This window comes from Lucilia sericata, unplaced genomic scaffold, assembly GCF_015586225.1.
Source record: "Lucilia sericata isolate MDLA Ls3-8-SP2 unplaced genomic scaffold, ASM1558622v1 Contig000166F_arrow, whole genome shotgun sequence".
Taxonomy (NCBI): domain Eukaryota; kingdom Metazoa; phylum Arthropoda; class Insecta; order Diptera; family Calliphoridae; genus Lucilia; species Lucilia sericata.
In genome coordinates this window covers 98,953-123,280 of record NW_023994195.1, presented here as the reverse complement: position 1 = coordinate 123,280, position 24,328 = coordinate 98,953, and the positions used below count along the sequence as shown (strand labels likewise).

Below are 24,328 nucleotides of genomic sequence, written 5' to 3'. Positions count from 1 at the left end.
CAAACTATCCATTGCCAATAGTGAGCTTACCACGTTTGTTAACATGTAGACAACGGATGTGTATACAATTTAGATTTCGTCAACGAATTGTTGCAATGTTGACAATGTTGCGTTGTCAACATTATATAGTGTTATCGTATGTATATATATACTTTGACAACGGATGTTATTGAAAAATTATAAACTCTTTGGTGTCAATTTGGTACCAGGGGTATATATTTCCTTTCCCTCTGTGTAAGCTATAGCCGAACGTAGGATACATATGCATGTTTGCAACTAAAATTATAACAGTTTCAATTAGTTCCATCAGTTAAGTACAAGATTTATTTGATGTCATTCTTAGACTTAACAAAGTGGAACTGTTGTAACTGTTAGTAAGCAAATCGCAAAAATACACTTTACTTTTTTGTAAAAGCTTTAAACGGGCGAAAATTTAAGGAAAGATTTGATTTTGAATGCATGTGATAATTCCAAGATGAATTAATGTTTTTGTGTGTCGTATTTATTATAGATTAAATTATTAACCAATATTTTACAGTCTTATTGAAAAAATGATCAATAAGATAAAAAACAATATTTTTTAGATTTATTGAAGAAAAACTATAATTATTTTTTAGTGTTAAATGTAATACTAACACCCAACATGCAAATTTCCACCGACAACATAAAATTATCTACAAATGAACAAATACACCACTTGAAATATACGATATCCACCTGACACACTAAGAACATGGCCTCTGCTGGACAAGAAACAACTATTTTCTTTGTTCCACTCAGTCAAGCTTAATTGTTATTGACTGGATTCAGCACGAACTAGTTTAAAATCTTCACTATCATCAAATTCATCATTATCGCTATTATCATCTGTAGTGTATGAGTACAAAGACTTGATTTCATTTGAAACTTAAATAAATAAGAATTAAGTTATAATTGCATTTAGTTAAAAGCAAAAACAAAACAACTTTTTAAATCCCTATTTATAGGTACTTATTTAAGTAGTTATTTGTAAGCGAAAGTAGTAAGTACTTGCCTCCAATGTCATCTTAACCGCACTGTAGTTCCAAATCAAAATTAGATGGACAAAATTATTTGAAGCTCATTTTTATAGAATCGTTAACTCTCAATGCAAAATTAAGACTCTGATTTAAAAAGATTTGTATTATCTGTTCCAGTATATTAAATATTTTTAAAAGAAATTATAATCCAAAATTTATTGGATTTCTCTTACTTCACTTATGAAAACGAAATATTCATTTGAAAAACTCTTTTGTATCAGAGGAGAGCAATTTGTTAGATACCAAAAAAACTGGAACTTGGAACCACAGTGTAACGTTTCTTCACCAAACATTATTTCAAAATCTTCTTGCTTTTTTAGGCGTTATAAAAATAACTATCTAAATCTCATAACTTTCTAGATTTTTCAATAATGAACATTAAGTTGATTAGATGTGAGAGACTAAAGTACAATCCATAATTTATGTTTTTGACTAGAAACAACATTGGTCGTGTAAGTAGAGTTAGAAATCCCACATTTCTTTAAATTTACTTCAGCATTGGCTGTCAAATTAAAATGAAGTAACAGCTGTTTTTTAATGATTTGCCAACCTGTTTTTGCAACAAATTCAATCTGGATGTATAAGCACGTGCGTCAAAATTTGTTCTTTAAAACTTCCATCATTTATTTGCAGATGATTTTGGCTTCGATTTTGTCTTTGAGATTATGATCTAGTAGTCGGCCAAGGCTATAAAATATCAACTATTTTTATTCATATTTTTAATTATATCAAAAAACAAACCACTGTGCTTTTAAACATAACAAAATACCGTCATTAATATTAATGTTAAATTAAAACTTGACAAAATACTCTTAAAATAACTTTAAGTCAATGATTAAACAAACTGTTTATTACTGTATTTAATCTTATTTTAGGTTGTATTTCTCTCCTTTGTTGATAATAAATTGATACGATTACGAATAACATCAATAAATGTATTAAATACTGACAACAACAAACACTGATCGATGTTAGTGAGCAAATAGGAATCAAAAACTGTCCAACCAATCCAACTTGACACACAAGAAACGAAATTTTCAGTGCAGAAATTGTTTTAGTTTTAAACTTAAATTTTATGGAGTATAAAGTACAAATACAACAAAACTAGTAAACAGTTCCGCAAAAAAGGTATTATCATGTTTAAAAGCAGTTAAAACATGAGAAATCCTCTAATGAGAAAATTCTTGAATTTTAACTTGATAGTCAAAAAGAAGAATTTTATAAGTTTTTGAGAACTGTCTCTAACATTTTTTCATGGGTGTAATAAGCTTTTGCGTACAGTATAATTACGTTATATTTAAATAAACAAAAATCCTTTTAAAATTCCTATATTTTGTTATCACTTTAAAATATCACTTCAAAATGTTTTAAAAGTTTTAAAAACACTTTAACACTTAAGACAATGAGAGCGAAAAATGTCTACTTTAAGGACAATTACTAGATTCATAAACAAACACAAACTTCTTAAATGCACTTTTTGTGATATTTATGTCATTAATAAGTTAACGTCAAACTTGTTCTGGTGACATAATTTTTTATTAACATTTTAACTTTCAAATTAACTAGAATTACATATATTTTATTTATTTAAAATTTTTTATAAACTGCAATAAGAGAACTTAAATTTTAAGGGTCTTATTCATATACTTATATCAAAGGATTATAAATCAAATTTTCAAACAAAATTTGTTCTATAAACCTTTGATAAATGTTTATGAATACGGCAATAAATATAAAATTTGTAATATTTTTGTTGTTTTATAAATAAATATCGTGTTTAAATGTGTCACCGTGTCCGGTTTTATTAAAAACAATTCGTTCTTGGTAGACAGCTAAGGAAGTTTGTGTCTTAAGTCTTTTGTTTTAAATACTACATTAACATGAAGGTTATATATAGCTTTACAAAATATTTGTTAAATTCTTTGTTTGTAGAGAATATTAGTGCGATCTTCTAGTGTCTAGACATAATATTTTAAAGAAAATTAGTATTATATTTTTAAAAGGTTTAAGATTTTCAAAGTTTCAGTAGACAAAATGTATACATTTTTGTGTTATTATATTCAAACTTTAAAATGATAAAACAAGTTTATAAATAAATATTTTCAAATGATCCATGATGATTAACAATAAGTAGTTAGCAGCTTACAAAAACTGCCATGAATATTTTATATATATTTGGTAAAGAAAACAAATTAGACGTGTCTTACCTTCTCTACAGATTAACTGAGGTTAATTGTTATTTTAATGACGTTTTTATTTGAGTTTAATGATTACCCTAAGAACGATGTTCTACTGCAGGCACGGAAATTGTAATTTTGAAATAGTACTCACTTAAAATACAAATAGTACTTTTAAAGTTTAAAAGAACTAAATTCCAATATAATATAGACTAGACTATAGACTAGACCATAGATTAGACTATAGACTAGACTATAGAATAGACTATAGACTAGACTGGAGACTAGACTATAGACTAGACTATAGACTAGACTATAGACTAGACTATAGACTAGACTGTAGACTATAGACTAGACTATAGACTAGACTATAGACTAGACTATAGACTAGACTATAGACTAGACTATAGACTAGTCTAGTCTATAGTCTAGTCTATAGTCTAGTCTCTAGTCTATAGTCTAGTCTATAGTCTAGTCTATAGTCTAGTCTAGTCTATAGTCTAGTCTATAGTCTAGTCTATAGTCTAGTCTCCAGTCTAGTCTATAGTCTATTCTATAGTCTAGTCTATAGACTATAGACTAGACTATAGACTAAACTATAGACTAGACTATAGACTAGACTATAGACTAGACTATAGACTAGACTAGACTATAGACTAGACTATAGACTAGACTATACTAGACTATAGACTAACTATAGACTAGACTATAGACTAGACTATAGACTAGACTATAGACTAGACTGTAGACTAGACTATAGACTAGACTATAGACTAGACTATAGACTAGACTATAGACTAGACTATAGACTAGAGACTAGACTATAGACTAGACTAGTCTATAGTCTAGTCTATAGTCTAGTCTATAGTCTAATCTATAGTCTAGTCTATAGTCTAGTCTAGTCTAGTCTATAGTCTAGTCTAGTCTATAGTCTAGTCTAGTCTATAGTCTAGTCTATAGTCTAGTCTATAGTCTAGTCTATAGTCTAGTCTATAGTCTAGTCTATAGTCTAGTCTATAGTCTAGTCTATAGTCTAGTCTATAGTCTAGTCTATAGTCTAGTCTATAGTCTAGTCTATAGTCTAGTCTATAGTCTAGTCTATAGCCTAGTCTATAGTCTAGTCTATAGTCTAGTCTATAGTCTAGTCGAGTCTATAGTCTAGTCTATAGTCTAGTCTATAGTCTAGTCTATAGTCTAGTCTATAGTCTAGTCTATAGTCTAGTCTATAGTCTAGTCTATAGTCTAGTCTATAGTCTAGTCTATAGTCTAGTCTATAGTCTAGTCTATAGTCTAGTCTATAGTCTAGTCTATAGTCTAGTCTATAGTCTAGTCTATAGTCTAGTCTAGTCTATAGTCTAGTCTATAGTCTAGTCTATAGTCTAGTCTATAGTCTAGTCTATAGTCTAGTCTATAGTCTAGTCTATAGTCTAGTCTATAGTCTAGTCTATAGTCTAGTCTATAGTCTAGTCTATAGTCTAGTCTATAGTCTAGTCTATAGTCTAGTCTATAGTCTAGTCTATAGTCTAGTCTATAGTCTAGTCTATAGTCTAGTCTATAGTCTAGTCTATAGTCTAGTCTATAGTCTAGTCTATAGTCTAGTCTATAGTCTAGTCTATAGTCTAGTCTATAGTCTAGTCTATAGTCTAGTCTATAGTCTAGTCTATAGTCTAGTCTATAGTCTAGTCTATAGTCTAGTCTATAGTCTAGTCTATAGTCTAGTCTATAGTCTAGTCTATAGTCTAGTCTATAGTCTAGTCTATAGTCTAGTCTATAGTCTAGTCTATAGTCTAGTCTATAGTCTAGTCTATAGTCTAGTCTATAGTCTAGTCTATAGTCTAATCTATAGTCTAGTCTATAGTCTAGTCTATAGTCTAGTCTATAGTCTAGTCTATAGTCTAGTCTATAGTCTAGTCTATAGTCTAGTCTATAGTCTAGTCTATAGTCTAGTCTATAGTCTAGTCTATAGTCTAGTCTATAGTCTAGTCTATAGTCTAGTCTATAGTCTAGTCTATAGTCTAGTCTATAGTCTAGTCTATAGTCTAGTCTATAGTCTAGTCTATAGCCTAGTCTATAGTCTAGTTTATAGTCTAGTCTATAGTCTAGTCTATAGTCTAGTCTAGTCTAGTCTAGTCTAGTCTATAGTCTAGTCTAGTCTATAGTCTAGTCTATAGTCTTAGTCTAGTCTATAGTCTAGTCTATAGTCTAGTCTATAGTCTAGTCTATAGTCTAGTCTATAGTCTAGTCTATAGTCTAGTCTATAGTCTAGTCTATAGTCTAGTCTATAGTCTAGTCTATAGTCTAGTCTATAGTCTACTTTATGGACTAGTCTATATTGGAAAACTAATTTAGTTCTTTTAAACCTTAAAAGTACTATTTTTATTTTAAGTGAGTATTATTTCAAAATTACAATTTTCCATGCCTGCTGTAGAACATCCTTCTTAGGGTAATCATTAAGCTTAAATAAAAACCTCATTAAAATAACAATTAATCTCAGGAATCTGTAGAGGATGTAAGACAAGTCTAATTTGTTTTCTTTACCAAATATATATAAAATATTCATGGCAGTTTTTGTAAGCTGCAAACTACTTATTTTTAATCATCATGGATCATTTGAAAATATTTATTTCTAAACTTGTTTTATCATTTTAAAGTTTGAATATAATATAACAGAAATTTATACATTTTGTCTGCTGAAACATTGAAAATCTGAAACCTTTTAAAAATATAATAATTATTTTCTTTTAAATATTATGTGTAGACTTCATTAGATTACACTAATATTTTCTAAAAACAAAAAATTTAACAAATAATTTGTAAAGCTAAAACCTTTATGTTAATGTAGTGTTTAAAACTAAAGACTTAAGACACAAACTTTCTCAGCATTTAACCAAGAACGAATTATTTTTAATAAAACCGGACACGTGTCAAATTTAAACACGATATTTATTTATAAAACAACAAAAATATTATAAATTTAATATTTATTGCCGTATTCATAAACATTTATCAAAGGTTTATAGAACAAATTTTGTTTGAAAATTTGATTTATAATCCTTTGATAAAAGTTTATGAATAAGACCCTTAAAATTTAAGTTCTCTTATTGCAGTTTATAAAAAATTTTAAATAAATAAAATATATGTAATTCTAGTTAATTTGAAAGTTAAAATGTTAATGGAAAATTATGTGACCAGAACAAGTTTGACGATAACTTATTAATGACATAAACATCACAAAAAGAGCATTTAAGAAGTTTGTGTTTGATTATGAATCTAGTAATTGTCCTTAAAGTAGACTTTTTTCGCTCTCATTGACTAGACTACAGACTGAATACTATGTGGACTAGTTATTAAAAGTTTACTATTTAGAAGAAGTACCGAAAATGTTGTGGGGTTAAAGCGGTATTTATGGAAATAAAATAGTGCTGAAAAAGGTACTATAGTACTGAATTTTCCATGCCTGTTCTACATCAGCTTGTTTTCAAATGAAAAAAGAGTTCGTTCTTAAGTTTCAAAACACAATTAAAACATGCATTTTATGGTTTAATTTGATTATTTGAAATTTTTTTCCATTTAATAAATATAATTTTTATTAACTGCTTTTATGTTTATGGCATTAAATTAAAGTAATTTTTTATGTTTGTAACAGAAAAACCATTATAGTTCTAGTCTCCTTCGAAGAAGGAACAACTTTTACAAAACTGTAGATCGAATTAATTAGTTATAATGCTAACTATAAAGGAATTTTTAAGATTATGTCATAACTGTCTGTATTCTCCAAACAAAATTTATGTTTATTCATTTAATAAAGAGTAATAGTCGAAAAAGTAATTAATTTCTTTTACTTCCTTTATCTTACAAAATTTGTGAAAGTATAAATTGTACTCATCATGTACATGACAATGACGGACAGAAAATCAATACATTAAGCAATATTTGTTAGCAATTTTGGTTAAAAATTCGTGAGAAATAATACTTCTGTACTACTTAACAATTGCAAGTGTTTTATAAAACTGTGATATTCGGCACTGCCGAATCTCAAATACCCTCCACCTGCAAACTACTTTTTATTAAAACCCAAAATAAATATGTTATAAATGGTTAAAGTTATAGGGCCGAATTTATAGTTTATACTAAAGAAATAAATTTTACTTAAGTATTAAAGTACATACTAAGTACTAAAGTACTTTGTTTTCCTTATGGAGAACTGTAAAACCCGGCACATGTTTTGTTTCCGTAATTAAGATACTATTTATCATTTTGTTACTTATTTATGCATGTATGTATGTAACTAATTTTGATTAGGTCCAGAAACATTTGTATAAAGTGATTTTCAGATATCGACCGATTATTCTTCGACCTATTATGTTCCGATCCTGCTGATAACTTATATGGGAACTATGACCAATAATGGACCAATTCGAAAAAAAAAATTCAAAATGATTTATCTATACACAGAACATACTCGTGTCGAGTTTAATAATAAATTATGTGGTATTATATTAAGTGAACCTTATATGGGAGCTAGTTATGGACCGATGCTGAAAAAATTCCTTATATGGAATGTAACCAATTATGGACCGATGTGGAAAATTTTCACGAATGATTTATATATACAAAACAAATTCACGTCGAGTTTTACCCTGATAGCTTTATTTATCAATGAATTATGCTCGGATTTGGACCTTATGATTTTCAGATGTGGACCTTATATGTGAGCTATGACCAATTATGGACCGATCCGAAAAAAAAAAATTCGTAAAGTAATTAATATTTATACACAAAACATATTCATATCGAATTTTATCCCGATAGCTTTATTTATCAATGAATTAAGCTTGTTTATTATGGACCGACCAAAACACATTCATGTCGAATTTTATCCAGATAGCTTTATTTATCTATGAACTATGCTCGTTTAAGTGATTTTCGGATGTGAACCTTATATGGGAGCTATGACCAATTATGGACCGATCCGAAAAAAAATTCCGTAGAATGATTTATGTATATACAAAACTTATTCATGTCGAATTTTATCCCGATAGCTTTATTTATCAATAAAATATGTTCATTTAAGTGATTTTCGAAAGTGGACCTTATATGGGAGCTATGACCAATTGTGGACCGATACAGATCTAAGTCGGTAGTTTTGATTCCTGTTCATATAATGTCAATATGTACAACATTTTGTGTTGATACCGATATATTTGAGGAAGTTATTAACGATAAATTAATTTCCGGGAATATGTACCTTTGTATGGGGGCTATGGGAAATTTTAGATGGATTGTTACAATTTTAAACATAATTAATCTATAGATGGAAAAAATAATCTGTGACAAAATTTGTCGAATTATCTTTGGTAGTTTCTGAGAAAACTACTCAAAAATTAAGGAAAAAAACTTAATTTTTTTGAGGTAGTCTGAAATTTATACTCATAACTTTTTACGTTGTGAACCGATTTTGCTGATTTTCAATACCAAACTGCTTAGGAAAACAATGAATATTCTCAGTGAATTTGGTTGATTTGATTTGCTTAGTTTTAACGAGAGCGTGTTTAAACCAGACAGACAGACAGACGGACATAGCTAAATCGACTCAGAATTTCATAAGGACCCAGAATATATATACTTTGTTGGGTCTCAGATGAATATTTTTTGGTGTTACACACGGAATGACAAACTTATATATACCTATCTATCACCACTGATGGTGGTAGAGGGTATAAAAATAAATCACAATTCATTCACTTTGGTTATGTGGCCCAGTTATTTTCAGTCTCTGATTTACAAAGAACTTCGCGTTTTTTTTTAAGTTTTTTGTTTATATTTCCACAATTTAACTCGTTTTAGTTATTAAAATTGATAAATACACATTAAAAATAGAATATAAATTGTCAAAATCAGCTGAAATATTCGTGCGTCGCTTATGACGCTTACAAAAGTAGAAAGTAGATATACTTTAAGCATTCTACGCGTCTAGGCATCCTACGCTTTTGTGCTTGTAACTTCTAGCACACAACAACATTGATTCAACTTTTTTGACAGCCGCGTAGAATGCGAAGAAGCGTAGAACGCGTGGTGTGGACCTCCAGCTTAAAGCGCGAAAAGTTTGAAAAGCGTGAAACGCGTTGCCGCCTCAACGCGTGTTGTGTACTTTATCACGAATGTGAATTTTAAAAATTACTAAAAATCGCCATAAAACTCCAAAGGCATTAATATTAAAAGATATGAAGATTAAGAGTAGAAATTGATTTTACGAATATTTTATATTAATAATTAAATATGTACAAGGAAAGTTAGGGTCTTTCGACCTTGTAATATTGATTATAATATATTATATCCCACTGTTTTACATTTTACCAACTTAACAAACAAATCATACAAATGGGGCAACACTTACATTTTTTTGTTTACGAAAGATAAGTGGAGAACGAAAAAAAAATAACAAATATAAAACAAAATCCAACATTAAAATCGAATGGAGTACAAAAATATTATACACACAATAACATATTACAAAGCACAGAACATGCTGGTACATTTTTTATTAATTAAGGCGATTTTCACCAATTATTTTGTATTAAAGATCACAAAAAAAGTACGACAACTCTAAAATATAGAAAGTGTGGATTCCATTCTATAAAAGTGGGGACGAGGCAAAAATATCAACCCTGTGCTTTAGTTGTGTATAGAGAGATGCCAGAAACACAAAGTCAACGTGCCCAGTTTGGGAGTGTATGGGATAGAGGTTTTTATAGTCTTTAGATTTTAGCGAAGATTTTATCTATATAATTAATAGGCAAGACGATTTTTTGTGACCCCTTTTACTCTTACAGTATACATCTGATCTTGGCAAAAAATATATCATTTTAAAGGTATTTGTTCACAGATGTGCACAATATATATATTAATGAGATCGGTTCAGAATTTTAGGAGCTATAAACGTTTAAAGTAGTTACTAATACATAGAAACAATAGTCACACGTACGTATTCTTGAAATTAAAAACAAACACACAAAGCAAGAAACAAAAGTAAACAACATGGATTTTTGAAAAAAGAGAGGAGAGTGCAGAAACGTTTAACATCTCTGTTGCTGTTTTCTTTTTGTATTTTGCATGATATTTTGATTTTGTTGTTTTTAATAAGATTTTTGTAAACAAATAAGTATGTAAACAGGCTCAGGCAATGCGAAAATAGGATTTTATTGTTTTATATTTTTGTGCTAAATTGTGAATGAGATAATGATCAATTTTGTTATAACATCGTTACGATTGTTACCAAATCGAATATTTTTATAAGAAGTAGGACTTCAGTTTTATATTCAGAGTTTTCGATTGAAGGTTTTTCGTTATTTAAACTTTTCAAAATAATTAAATTGAAGGACTTTCCTGAGGAAACAACGAACTGGGAATATAAAAACATGTGTAAATAATGCTTGGGGACACCTCAAGATATGCCAAAAAATTTACTGATATTGGTGTTTGATCTGGAAAAGTATTGGTAGGACATCAGTACCGGAATTCAGTAATATCGTAAAGTAATGACAAATATCGGTTACATTAACGAATTTTCAATTCCCTAACTTTTTAACGACTGTAGAATATTTTAAAGACAAAGATCGGAAAACTATAAGAATGTCAAAAGTTATGTATTGAAATATTTTTAAATTATAAAATTATTAACGTGAACTTTTTATTGTTCGTTACACTGCCGATGCTTTTCGATTATGTTTAACGAAAAAAATCGATGAAATAAAATACTTAATTGCGATACATAATTATTAGTTTTGATTGATTTGGAAGATTTAAATGATGGATTAACGAATTGATTCAGTGTCAGTAAGTAATAAAAAAAGCCTGTAAAAAGCTTATATGCAGGTTTAGCACAGCGAGGATTTGATGATATTCTTCTTTTTTGGGTTATTCTAACCAATTAGGAAATAGTAGTGTAAAGTGAAAACTGTAAGTTGAATAGGTGATGGTTATATGCTATATAAAAATAGATAAAACTGCTAGATGAAACTGCTAAATATAAATCATGTCTTTTGGGATAAAGAGTGTTTAACCGTACTTAGCAATTTATCGTTTATTTAATAAATGTAGGTCTGCTGAAGTCTTTGTCGAGTGTTATAAGGGAGAATTTATACAGCATATACTTGATGGAAGGACTACTAATGACATCCAAATAAAATTTATTTATAATTAGATAAGACATTATTTATTTTAAATAATTTTATTGTTTTGACAAATTATTTAGAACATTTCCACTCTGTATTTTGAACAGCTAACATATCTTTAATGGTGTGTACAGTAGAGTAATCCAGCATTGTGAACGTAGCGTAAAAATGTAGGGGATAATAAGTCAATAGAAGAAATGTTCGTTATTTATTATTTTTAAAATAGTTGAAATACTTTTGTAAAACAAGTTTTATAACTAATTTTGACAATTGAGGTTTTAAACTTCTGATGGGACTTTTACCAAAAACCCATCACATTTTCTAAAAGAAAACATTAATAATAGCAAATTATACACTTTGATAATATCAATAAAGTAATTTTTTTACCGCAGATTTGAACTATAAAAAAGGGTTTTATTTTAGCATATTTATGCATTTTTTCCAGCATAAGTTCTGGTCGAATTTCGACCGCTGGGCGAACTCTAGTATATATAAATGTGTCATTTCGTTTGTAATTTCTTCAAAATAATTATCCGACCAAAGGAATATATATATATATATATATATATATATATATATATATATATATATATATATATATTGTGGATCCTTGTTCATATAGCTCCCATAAAAATTTACATACTCCCCGAAAATGTATTTACTGTTAATAACTTCCTCTAGAATATCGGTATTACCACATAATTTCCAATATATAAATCTAATATCAATAGAAATAATATTACAAATTAAAACCTAGATCGGCCCTTAATTGACTATCGCTCCGATATAAGGTCCACTTCCGAAAATCAATTGAACGAATATAATTCAATAAATTGAACGAATATAATTCAGAACGGATATAACTCGAGACAAAATTTAACATAAATACGCTTTGTACATACGTAAATTGTTCAGTGAATGTTTTTCCGGGTCAGCCATTAATTGGTCATAGCTTCCATATAGGGTCCTCTTTGCGTAAATTACTTAATCGAAAATAACTCATAAATTATTAATAATACGGGATAAAATTATACTGGAATATATTTTGTATATATAGACATCACTCTGTAAGTTTTCCCAATATATATTTATTTATTCCCACAACCCAGACATGATTAATATGATATGATTAATAAATAGGTTGTATGCGAGTCTATGCATACAACCTATTTATTAATCATAGTCATAGAAACATTCATTAGTAAAAATTTGTAACTTTAAAAATATTTTCTATAAAATGTATCACAGTAAACACAAATCGTTAAAAACATCTTTATATATTTTGCTATTTTTAGATTTTTCTACGTAATCTGTAACTAAAACTACAATTCTTTATCAATCACAAAAAAGTTTTAATTTCTCATCCATTACACACTATTCCTGGATATTTTCATCACTAAATTGGGAATCAATGGAAAAATATCTTCTGGCATCACTACGATCGTTATGAGTTTTTTTAATTTAACAATTGGCAACACTGATAAAATTTCTTTTTATTTTATAAACGACAAGTGGACAAAAGCAACAGCTTAACCATGTCTGGAGAAGAAACGTCAGCTGATCGTAATGTCGAAATTTGGAAAATCAAGAAGCTCATCAAGAGTCTGGAGATCGCACGCGGCAATGGCACCTCTATGATTTCATTAATCATTCCACCCAAGGATCAAATATCTCGTGTAAGCAAAATGTTGGCCGATGAATTTGGCACAGCCTCAAACATCAAGTCGCGTGTCAATCGACTGTCAGTTTTGGGTGCGATCACCTCGGTACAGCAGCGTCTGAAATTGTACACTAAAGTGCCACCAAATGGTCTGGTCATCTATTGCGGTACGATTGTCACCGAGGAGGGTAAGGAAAAGAAAGTTAATATCGATTTCGAGCCGTTCAAACCGATCAATACGTCATTGTATTTGTGCGACAATAAGTTCCACACCGAAGCACTTACGGCACTTTTAGCTGACGACAATCGTTTTGGCTTCATTGTGATGGACGGTAATGGTGCTTTGTTTGGTACCCTACAGGGCAACACACGCGAAGTGTTGCACAAATTTACCGTCGATCTGCCGAAAAAGCATGGTCGTGGTGGTCAGTCCGCTTTGCGTTTCGCACGTTTGCGTATGGAAAAACGTCACAATTACGTGCGTAAAGTAGCCGAAGTGGCAACGCAATTGTTCATAACAAACGACAAACCCAATGTTGCTGGTCTCATTTTGGCCGGTAGTGCCGATTTCAAAACTGAACTGAGCCAGTCCGACATGTTTGATCCTCGCTTGCAATCGAAGATTATTAAACTCATTGATGTGTCGTATGGCGGTGAAAACGGTTTCAACCAGGCCATCGAATTATCGGCGGAATCTTTGCAGAATGTTAAGTTTATACAGGAAAAGAAATTGATTGGACGCTATTTCGATGAGATTTCCCAAGATACCGGCAAATATTGTTTTGGTGTTGATGATACATTGCGCGCCTTGGAATTGGGTTCGGTGGATATTCTCATCTGTTGGGAAAATTTGGATATACAACGTTATGTATTGAAGAATCATGCCAATGCCGCGACGCCTACTATTTTGCATTTAACGCCCGAACAGGAAAAAGACAAATCACACTTCACCGACAAGGAGACGGGCGTTGAAATGGAATTGATTGAATCGCAGCCCTTGCTCGAATGGTTGGCCAATAACTATAAAATGTTTGGCGCTACTCTAGAAATCATTACCGACAAGTCCCAAGAGGGCAGTCAATTTGTGCGCGGTTTCGGTGGTATTGGTGGCATCTTGCGTTACAAGGTCGACTTCCAAAGTATGCAGCTCGATGAATTGGATAATGAAGAATTTGATTTAGATGATTATTAGACAATTTTTTTACACATATAAACTAATACAACAACTATACATACAAGAAAAACGTAAAGGTGATAAATTTTGGATTAAAAAAAAAAAAAACAAGAAAAAGGATTAAGAGATTAAGGGACAAATTCCAAAATTGTCTATATTATGACTTTAAAACAATTCCAGGGTTTTGGGGCCAGTGGTTCAAGGTAAATAGAGATTTTTTTGTTTATGTACAAAGCAAATTTACAATTTAAAATGTTGGAAATTGGGTTTTTTAAAACAAAATTTGTGTGATTTTGTAAAATTAAATTGTAAAAATCTTTAAATGGACCAAGTTTAAAAAAATTACACAAATTTAAAAAAAAATTTACTGTCGTTAGTTGTAAAAACATTAAAATTTTATATAAAAAGTGTTTTGTATTTGTTAATTCTAATTGTTACAAATATTTGGAATCTTAGCTTAAAACTATTACAAGTACAAAATCTAGATAATTATCTCTTTATAAAACCCTAAAACTTAAAATTCTCCTGATTACATTTTAAAATAAAATTCAAACAAAAAATCCGCTAAACTTTTAACATGCCCCACTTCTTGGCCCTGGAATCTTTTAAGGTTATTAGCTTATAAAGATGACTAGAGGTTTCAGAGGGACTAAATTTGAATACCCGTCTGGTTATCACTATAAATCCTTTTTAACAATTTATCATCTTTACAACGGATTCTTCCATATTTCCAAAATAATGAAAAAATCATCCACCAGTCACTTATTATACAGCAAACATTTTTAAATATTGTTAATACAAAAAAACCAACAAACAAGAAAAGAAAAACGAAAACATCATCTTAATTGATCATTTTGAAAATTTGTCTAATTTTTTTTTTTTAATTTAAGTGGCCTTTTATACCCTTAAAACTTGTTGATAAAAAGAAAAGAAAACAAAATTTAGTCAAACTTTACTTGTTATGGTCAAACTCAAAGATTGGTTGTAAAAAAAAATTTTTTTTTTTTTTGAAAAAAGTATAATTGTTTTTATTATGGAAAACTATATATGGCCTTTTTATACACAAATTGATATAACTAAATAATAAAAGAAATATTAAATAATATACAACTAAACAAAAACAAACATGTGCTGAAAAATTTATTTTATTTCTCATATATTTCCAACATAACTGATCAGTAAAAATTTGTATTTTATAGTAGCTAATTAAAGAAAACATCATCTAAAACTTTAAAAAATAACCAACAATTGTAATAAACAAATTTTCTCCAAAATAAAATCAAGAATTTGTCTGGAAAACCCCTAATTGTTTTTATCCAAATTTTCTTTTATTCTTACAAAAGGAAATTTTTATTAACTTTTTTTTAGGTTATTTCTTAGTAAATGTTGATGTTATAATTATATTTATAAAACAATTGCATTGTATATAATATAAATAGATTGGCTATTACTATTCATTCTTATTGTACCGGTACATACTGGTAAATGTTTTTTTTTACATGTTAGAAATATAATTAAATATAATCAATGAGTCATTCATCTTTTGCACTACTTTTCTGTAGTATGTTGTAGTACAAAGTACACAAGTACTTTCTTTATTAGATTCTTCGTGGTATTCTTAATGATTTATCCGCGATAAAACAAAAACAAGATGAACAAGTAAGAGTGTTATATTCGGCTATGCCGAATCTTATATACCCACCATCAAATCACTGTCATATAAATAAACTTTGATATTTTGAATATTTTATTATTATGTATCGATATTAATGAGAACATCATTGTAATATTTGAAAGAGGTCCATTAATGGGGGTTTAACTATTGACAGTGCTCTTTCGAATTAAATATGTTAATTTATATAGGGAGTAGGGTTATATATACACATATGGACCAATTCTCACAAAAGTCGGTAGGAAGATTTCAGTTTATTTATTTCAAATTTCATAGATCTACTTGTATTTTTTAGCCAGTAATGAGCATTAAAGTCATTTTCTTAAAGGGACCTTATACGGGGTTAAGGTTAAGAGAGATTTTAGCTAACAATTAGTTTATGTCGAATTGCATCGAATTTCATTTACGCCAGTAATGAGCGTTTGAGTTATTTTCTGATGGGGACCTTAAATGAAAGGTAGAGTCAATTATGGACCGATCCCCACAAAATTTTGTAGAGAGATGTTAGCTCATACAAAACTATATCGAATTTCATCGCCTTACTCGCTTTTTAGGCCAGTAATGAGCGTTATATGCGGGATAGGGTCATTTAAGGCCCGATCCACATAAAGGTTTTGGCTCCTAAGATACTTATTTCTGTCAAATTTCTTCGCTATACTTGTATTTTTACGCCAATAATGAGCGTTAAAGACATTTTCAGAAGGGGACCTTATATGGGCGGATAGGGGCAATTATGGACCGATCCACATAAAATTTGGTAGAGAGAAGTCATATAAAACTTACTTCTGTGAAATTTCATCGCTATACTCGTATTTTTATGCCAGTAATGAGCGTTAAAGTAATTTTATGGAGGGGACCTTATATGGGGGGTAGGATCAATTACGGACCGATACACATACAGTTTGGTGGAGAGATATTGGCTTGCATGAAACTATGTCAAATTTCATCGCTATATTCGTATGTTTAAGCCAGTAATCAGAATTATAGTCATTTTCCAAAGAGGACCTTATATGGGGGGTAGGGCCAATTATGGACCGATCCACATAAAATTTGGTAAAGAGATTTTGGCTCATATAAAACTTACTTCTGTAAAATTTCATCGCTATATTCGTATTTTTAAACCAGTAATGAGCGTTAAAGTAATTTTATGGAGGGGACCTTATATGGGGAGTAGGGGCAATTATGGACCGTTCCACATGAAATTTTGTGGAGAGATTTTTACTCGTATGAAACTTACTCATGTCAAATTTCATCGCTATACTCGTCTTTTTACGCCAATAATGAGCGTTAAAGTCATTTTCTGAAGGGGATCTTTTATGGGGGGTAGGGCCAATTATGGACCGATCCACATAAAATTTGGTAGGGAGATTTTGGCTCATATAAAACTTACTTCTGTGAAATTTCATCGCTATATTCGTATTTTTAAGCCAGTAATGAGCGTTAAAGTAATTTTATGGAGGCGACCTTATATGGGGGGTAGGGGCAATTATGGACTGATCCACATGAAATTTAGTGGAGAGATTTTTACTCGTATGAAACTTACTTATGTCAAATTTCATCGCTATACTCGTATTTTTACGCCAATAATGAGCGTTAAAGTCATTTTCTGAAGGGAACCTTATATGGGGGGTAGGGCCAATTATGAACCGATCCACATAAAATTTGGTAGAGAGATTTTGGCTCATATAAAACTTACTTGTGTCAAATTTCATCGCTATACTCTTATTTTTACGCCAATAATGACCGTTAATGTCATTTTCTGAAGGGGACCTTATATGGGGGGTAGGGTCAATTATGGACCGATCCACATATAGTTTGGTGGAGAGATATTGGTTGCAAAAACCCATGTTTAGCAAATTTCGTCACTATATTCGTATGTTTAAGCCACTAATCAGAATTATAGTAATTTTCAAAAGGGGACCTTATGTGGGGGGTAGTGCCAATTGTGGTTCTATGTCCGAGATAATTCAGAATTTTATTTCGGAGGTCAAAAAACTGACTTATGCTAAATTTTGTGCCATTTGCTTCATAAACAACGAATTTGTGAATGTTTGAAGCTTTTATATCTATCTATCTATCTATCTATCTATCTATCTATCTATCTATCTATCTATCTATCTATCTATCTATCTATTTATCTATCTATCTATCTATCTATCTATCTATCTATCTATCTATCTATCTATCTATCTATCTATCTATCTATCTATCTATCTATCTATCTATCTATCTATCTATCTATCTATATCTATCTATCTATCTATCTATCTATCTATCTATCTATCTATCTATCTATCTATCTAGCTAGCTATCAACATATAATAGTAACATATACATATGTAGATGCTTTCACTATTATATTCCTATCATCCACGAAAAGGTTCAAACCTAATTATCTAGTTCGCCAGCAACCTCATAACCATTGCAGTGCTTAGTAATGTCCCTAAGAGCATTTTGTACAATCTAAAACTAGGCGCGAAAGATCTTTAGGATCTCTGGAAGACACTACATATGTCAGGGAGTAAAAAGGACCTACTTATATCGGCGTCAGCGATATAGACCGACACCCGTGCCGATATCCATCTTGCACTCGTTGGTTGTAACTGCACACACATAAAAAATCTATCGGATACAAGTTAATCTTCCCTAGTTGAAAATTTCATTAAAATCCTCGAAGTCTAGAGTCATAATTTTATGATACATATGTAATCCCACAAGGGTAGTTACCATGATCAAGTAGAACTACTTCGTACAGAATATTTGCGTAATTGTATCGCGATAGTTTAACTGACGAAAACTCATAGAGTCTTAGTAAATTCCTAGCCGCCACATCCGCTACAAAATGTTCTATAGATGACAAGTAAAGAGTGATGTCGAAGGCTGTATATGGAATATTACTAAGGGCAAATTATAATGCAATCGTAAATACCTCTTGATGTTCAACTTTTTCTATAATATTTCGGAATTTATATATTTACTCCCTTATTCATAAACAACATTTTATTTTATAAAAGGTTTATAAAACTAAATTTCCATACGAAATTTGATTTATAAATCGTTTATAAACTAAAATTGTGTTTATGAATAAGGGGGTTAAAATTTTATGTTTTTAACTCCTTATGAGACAAACTCCTATTGAATACGGGAGTAAGTCAAGTTATGCTCTTAAGTATCCAGTAAAATCCTATTTTTGAAAAGAACCAATTACTAAAAAATGTGTTTTTTTTTTTTGTAAAGAATTAAATTTTTACCAAAAAATAGTTTAAGCTACGTTTACTGGAAAGCCGTCTATACCGGATATCAAATATTTATATCCTAATTTGTAGTAAAAGTCAAGTTTCTATTAAATTAAATGAGATGACGAAACATGTATGAGTTTTGCGACAATGTTATTCCAGATGGAAACATTCTAGATGAACCAGATATAGGTAGTACATAATCGATCATCCATTATTTCCCTTTCCGTGTTTTCTCTATTTAGGTACTCTCCTAAAAGCGATTTTCTGGATTCAAGCGATGGAGAACATAACCTAACCCAGAATATCCTATGACCAAAAGCTGCGAAAAGTAAACATTTACAAAAACAATAAGCATTTTGTTGTTTTTGTAATATTTCAACTGTGGTCGTTCTTTTCTGAAATTATAATAAGAAAGTATTTTATTATTTCTGTCTGTGGGTGATAGGGAGAGCTGGACAAGACGCTCCAACCGAAAACATGCAATTTGTTGACTCTTGCTATCATATTTGCTGTTTCCAATTCCACTACCATTCGAATTTCAGTATTTTTCTTCTTTTAAAATAAATAAAATAATTTTATATCATCATTTCATAACAAACCCTCGTTCAAATTGGCAACGCCATTAGAATACCTTTAAAATACAGCTCTGTTAAACTAACAAGAATTTGAAACACATTTTAACAACTGTGTGTGAAAAAATATGGCACATTTCATAGAATTTTTACAAAATATAAAAGAAAAAAATACAAGATTATTTAAATAAATTATAAAATTAGTACGCAATCATAAAAATATGGTCGATTTAGATAGTGTGGAGTCAACAAAACCACCACCAGAATTAGATGAACAATCTGCCCAACAATTATCTAACAAGGTGACAAAACAACAATTGTGTCGTCTTTGTTTACAGTCAGAAGATGAGGCGGAGTCGGAAAAAAGTGTGGATATTTATGAAGAACCCGGAGTAGATGAAAATGGCGAAAAGGTTAAGGCGGTAGAGGAGTTGCTGTACGAATTGTTTAACATTAAGGTAAGTCTTTAAGGATTAGTTTATTAGTTTCTTTAGTTAATGGGAATTTTTGTTTTCCAGTATGATAAAACTTGCTTAAATCTGCCTCATATTATCTGTCATCGTTGCTGGGATATGGTACAAGCATTTAGTAGCTTTCGCAGTTTAGTGCAACAATGTGAGGAACTGTTGCAGAAACGTTTAAAGCTTTTGCAAACAAATGCTTTCTTATCTGACAATGAAGATAGAAGACCGGGCTTAAATGGTAATCCCGGTGTTTTTGTACCCGATGAAGACTGTGAGATAGAAGAAGTAAATCCAGAACAAGATTTTGAAAGTTCAGAGGATGACTTTTCCATGGAATCCGATTCAGAACCTGAGGATATTGTCTTACCGGTAAAAGTAAATGAGAACAATTCAACCACAAATGTTAATACAAAAGCTGTAAAGAATGTAAACAAAAAGAGTTCTCCCTTTGTTAATCCCACTGCCGGAGATGTAATGTCAAGCAATGATTTAAATATTTCCAAGGAAATGCCACCAGTTAATATGCCTTTGGAGCATATGAATTTAGAATTTTCCATTAAGAACACCTACTCTTGTCAGTACTGCGATATGTCCTTTACCACACAAAATGATTGTACAGATCATGAATCTCGTCATGATCCTACTGCACCTTTCCTGTGTAATTTCTGTCCCATGCGGTGCACCACACGACAAGCCTTGATTGGCCACATTAAGGAAATTCACGATCCCGAAAGACCCTACGTTTGCGCCTTATGCAATAAAGGTTTTTGCCGAAGATCGGATCTTAAGAAGCACTCAATAGTGCACACTGGGGTGAGGCCCTTCGCTTGTCCGATTTGCGCTAAAAGTTTTTCACGCAATACGAATCTTACCAAACACATGCGTATACACAATAGTATTAAACCATATGTTTGCAAACAGTGTCCGCGCTCCTTTACTACTGGTACAGAACTTTTAAGGCATGGACGTTCTCATTCGGATGTTCGAAACTTTAAATGTTCCCGCTGTACGGCTACTTTTGCGCGCAAAGATAAATTGCAAATGCATGAACAGGCTCATTATCGTAAAGAGTCAGAATTTCTTTTAAATCAAGCCAAACAACCGGGTCAACCAAATCTGTCGGTGCTACCCCAGTCGCTAGAAAATATGGAGAATATGGTAGTGCCCATTAACCCTTATGCAAATGCAGATTTACAGCCAACAAAACCAGAGGAATTACAGCATACTCTATTTCCCGATAATCAGTTTCCTAAGACAAAACAACCACTTCACTATAATAAACCTAAATCATCTCATCATGGTCGCATACACACATGTAACATTTGCAGCAAGTCCTTTACACGAGAACGTGATCTTCATCGGCATCAGGCTTTACATTTAGATTCGCTCTTCACCTGCAAACAGTGCGGTGTTGGCTTTAGTCGTCGTGAGAAGTTGGCACGCCATGAACTGGAACAACATGGTCCCCAGTATCCTTGTGAAATATGTCGCATAACATTCCATAAACGTGAAGAATTGGAAATGCATTTGAAAATGCATGAATTGCAGCAAAATGCTGCATTATCTGCTCATCAAGCGGTACTCAATGCTGCCGGAGTAGTTCATACTCCGATGGAGCTAACACAAATTCATCATCATTCGGTAGCACAATCATTGCAGCAACCTCAACCTCCTCCACTACCGCCGGTAGCCGCGCTAGCTTCACAACGTCCCTCGGCGGCTGATATGTCGTTCTACAGCAATATGGTACCAACCATGAATTTGGGCTTTTACAGTGAGACACGACCTGAAGATCGTAATGGTATTTAGGTTTTTGGTTATTTTGTTTTGAAATATGTTTTGGAATTTAACTTATTATCGGCTTAATTATTTTACTTTGTATTCATTTAGTTTTAATAAATTTTTGAAACATTTACTGATATTAAACAAAATATTCTTTAAAACAAATCGGCTCATTATAGTTACTTCGAAACGGCTTAGACCTAGTGCCCTTTTAATACCCATTTAGAAACTCAGTTTATGCTGAGAAAAAAGTTTCAGAACAATGTTAATCATTGCATTTAGTTATTGTTTAGTTATAGCTCAGTTCTAGTTAAATTCTGTTTCAGTTCTAGTTTAGTTCTAATTTCCGTTCAGTTCGAGCTTGGTTGTAGTTCAGTTCTAGATCAGTCATAGTTCAGTTCTAGAATAGTTCTAGTTCAGTTCTAATTCAGTTCCAGTTCAGTTCCAGTTCAGTTCTAGTTTAGTTCAGTTCTAGTTCTAATTCAGTTCTATTTTAGTTCTAGTTCAGTTCTAGTTCAATTCTAGTTCTGTTCTAGTTTAATTCTAGTTCAGTTCTAGTTCAGTTCTAGTTCAGTTCTAGTTCAGTTCTAGTTCATTTCCAGTTCAGTTATAGTTCAGTTCTAGTTCAGTTCGAGTTCAGTTCTAGTTCAGTTCTAGTTCAGTTCTAATTCAGTTCTAGTTAAGTTCTAGTTCAGTCCTAAATCAGTTAGAGTTCAGTTCTAAATCAGTTCGAGTTCAGTTCGAGTTCAGTTCTAGTTCAGTTCTGATTCAGTTCAAGTTCAAATTTAATTCAGTTTTAATTCAAGTTCAGTTTAAGTTTAGTTCTAGTTCAGTTAGATCGGTTCTAGTTCATTTCTAGAACTTTTCGAACTCGATTGTTGTTCAGTACTTGAACCGTTCTAGATCAGTCATAGTTCAGTTCTAGATTAGTTCTACTTCATTTCCAGTTTAGTTCTAGTTCAGTTCTAGTTCAGTTCAAATTAAAATATAATTCAGTTCTAATTTAGTTATAATTAAGTTCTAGTTCATGTCCAGATTATTTCTAGATGTGTTATAGTTCAGGTCCAGTTCTAATTCAGTTCGAGTTCATTTCTAGTACTGTTCTAGTTAAGTTCTAGTTCGGTTCTAATTCAGTTCTAGTTTAATTCTAGTTCAGGTCTAGTTTATTTCTAGATCTGTTCTAGTACAGTTCAGTTTAAGTTCAGATCTAATTCAGTTCTGATATTGTTCTGATTCAGTTCAAATTCAGTTCCAGTTCAGTTCTAGTTCAGTTCTAGTTCAGTTCTAGTTCAGTTCTAGTTCAGTTCTAGTTCAGTTCTAGTTCAGTTCTAGTTCAGTTCTAGTTCAGTTCTAGTTCAGTTCTAGTTCAGTTCTAGTTCAGTTCTAGTTCAGTTTAGTTCAGTTCTAGTTCAGTTCTAGTTCAGTTCTAGTTCAGTTCTAGTTCAGTTCTAGTCTAGTTCAGTTCTAGTTCAGTTCTAGTTCAGTTCTAGTTCAGTTCTAGTTCAGTTCTAGTTCAGTTCTAGTTCAGTTCTAGTTCAGTTCTAGTTCAGTTCTAGTTCAGTTCTAGTTCAGTTCTAGTTCAGTTCTAGTTTAGTTCTAATTCAGTTCTAGTTCATTTCTAGTTGAGTTCTAGTTAATTTCTAGTACAGTTCTAGTTAAGTTCCAGTTCAATTCAAGCTCAGTTCTAGTTCAGTTCTAATTCAGTTCCACTTCAGTTCTAGTTTTTATCTAGATCTCTTCTAATTCAGGTCTAGTTTATTTCTAGATCGGTTCTAGTACAATTCCAGTTCAGTTCTAATTCAGTTTTAGTTTATTTATAGTACTGTTCTAGTTAAGTTCCAGTTTGGTTCTAATTCAGCTCTAGGTTAAATCTAGTTCAGGTCTAGTTTATTTCTAGGTCTGTTCTAGTACAGTTCAGTTTAAGTTCTAATCTAATTCAGTTCTAATACAGTTCTGATTAAGTTAGGCTCCAGTTCTGTTCCAGTTCAGTTCTAGTTTAGTTCAGTTCTAGTTCTAATTCAGTTCTATTTTAGTTCTAGTTCAGTTCTAGTTCAATTCTAGTTCTGTTCTAGTTTAGTTCTTGTTCAGTTCTAGTTCAGTTCTAGTTCAGTTCTAGTTCAGTTCAAGTTCAGTTCTAGTTCAGTTCTAGTTCAGTTCTAGTTCAGTTCTAGTTCAGTTCTAGTTCAGTTCTAGTTCAGTTCTAGTTCAGTTCTAGTTCAGTTCTAGTTCAGTTCTAGTTCAGTTCTAGTTCAGTTCTAGTTCAGTTCTAGTTCAGTTCTAGTTCAGTTCTAGTTCAGTTCTAGTTCAGTTCTAGTTCAGTTATAGTTCAGTTCTAGTTCAGTTCTAGTTCAGTTCT

General features: G+C 31.1%; 2 protein-coding genes across 2 annotated transcripts; both read left to right on the top strand.

Moving 5' to 3' along the window:
- The first annotated feature begins 12,888 nt into the window (after nucleotides 1–12,888).
- LOC119601455 (eukaryotic peptide chain release factor subunit 1-like) lies at nucleotides 12,889–15,208 on the top strand. The gene has a single exon (XM_037952396.1). It carries the CDS (start codon nucleotides 12,945–12,947, stop codon nucleotides 14,259–14,261), a length of 1,317 nt encoding a protein of 438 aa, XP_037808324.1. The 5' UTR covers nucleotides 12,889–12,944; the 3' UTR covers nucleotides 14,262–15,208.
- A 4,615-nt stretch (nucleotides 15,209–19,823) lies between these two features.
- Nucleotides 19,824–22,121, top strand: LOC119601460 (zinc finger protein 2). Its single transcript, XM_037952401.1, has 2 exons — nucleotides 19,824–20,184; nucleotides 20,245–22,121. The coding sequence occupies exons 1-2, from the start codon at nucleotides 19,948–19,950 to the stop codon at nucleotides 21,997–21,999; spliced, it is 1,992 nt and encodes a 663-aa protein (XP_037808329.1). The 5' UTR covers nucleotides 19,824–19,947; the 3' UTR covers nucleotides 22,000–22,121.
- Nucleotides 22,122–24,328: the final 2,207 nt, after the last annotated feature.

Excerpts from the sequence above, each read along its gene's own strand:
- LOC119601455 (XM_037952396.1), top strand. The coding sequence starts at position 12,945 with ATGTCTGGAGAAGAAACGTCAGCTGATCGTAATGTCGAAATTTGGAAA.
- LOC119601460 (XM_037952401.1), top strand. The coding sequence starts at position 19,948 with ATGGTCGATTTAGATAGTGTGGAGTCAACAAAACCACCACCAGAATTA. Across the intron at positions 20,185-20,244 it reads ACGAATTGTTTAACATTAAG|TATGATAAAACTTGCTTAAA; the intron begins GTAAGTCTTTAA and ends TTTGTTTTCCAG.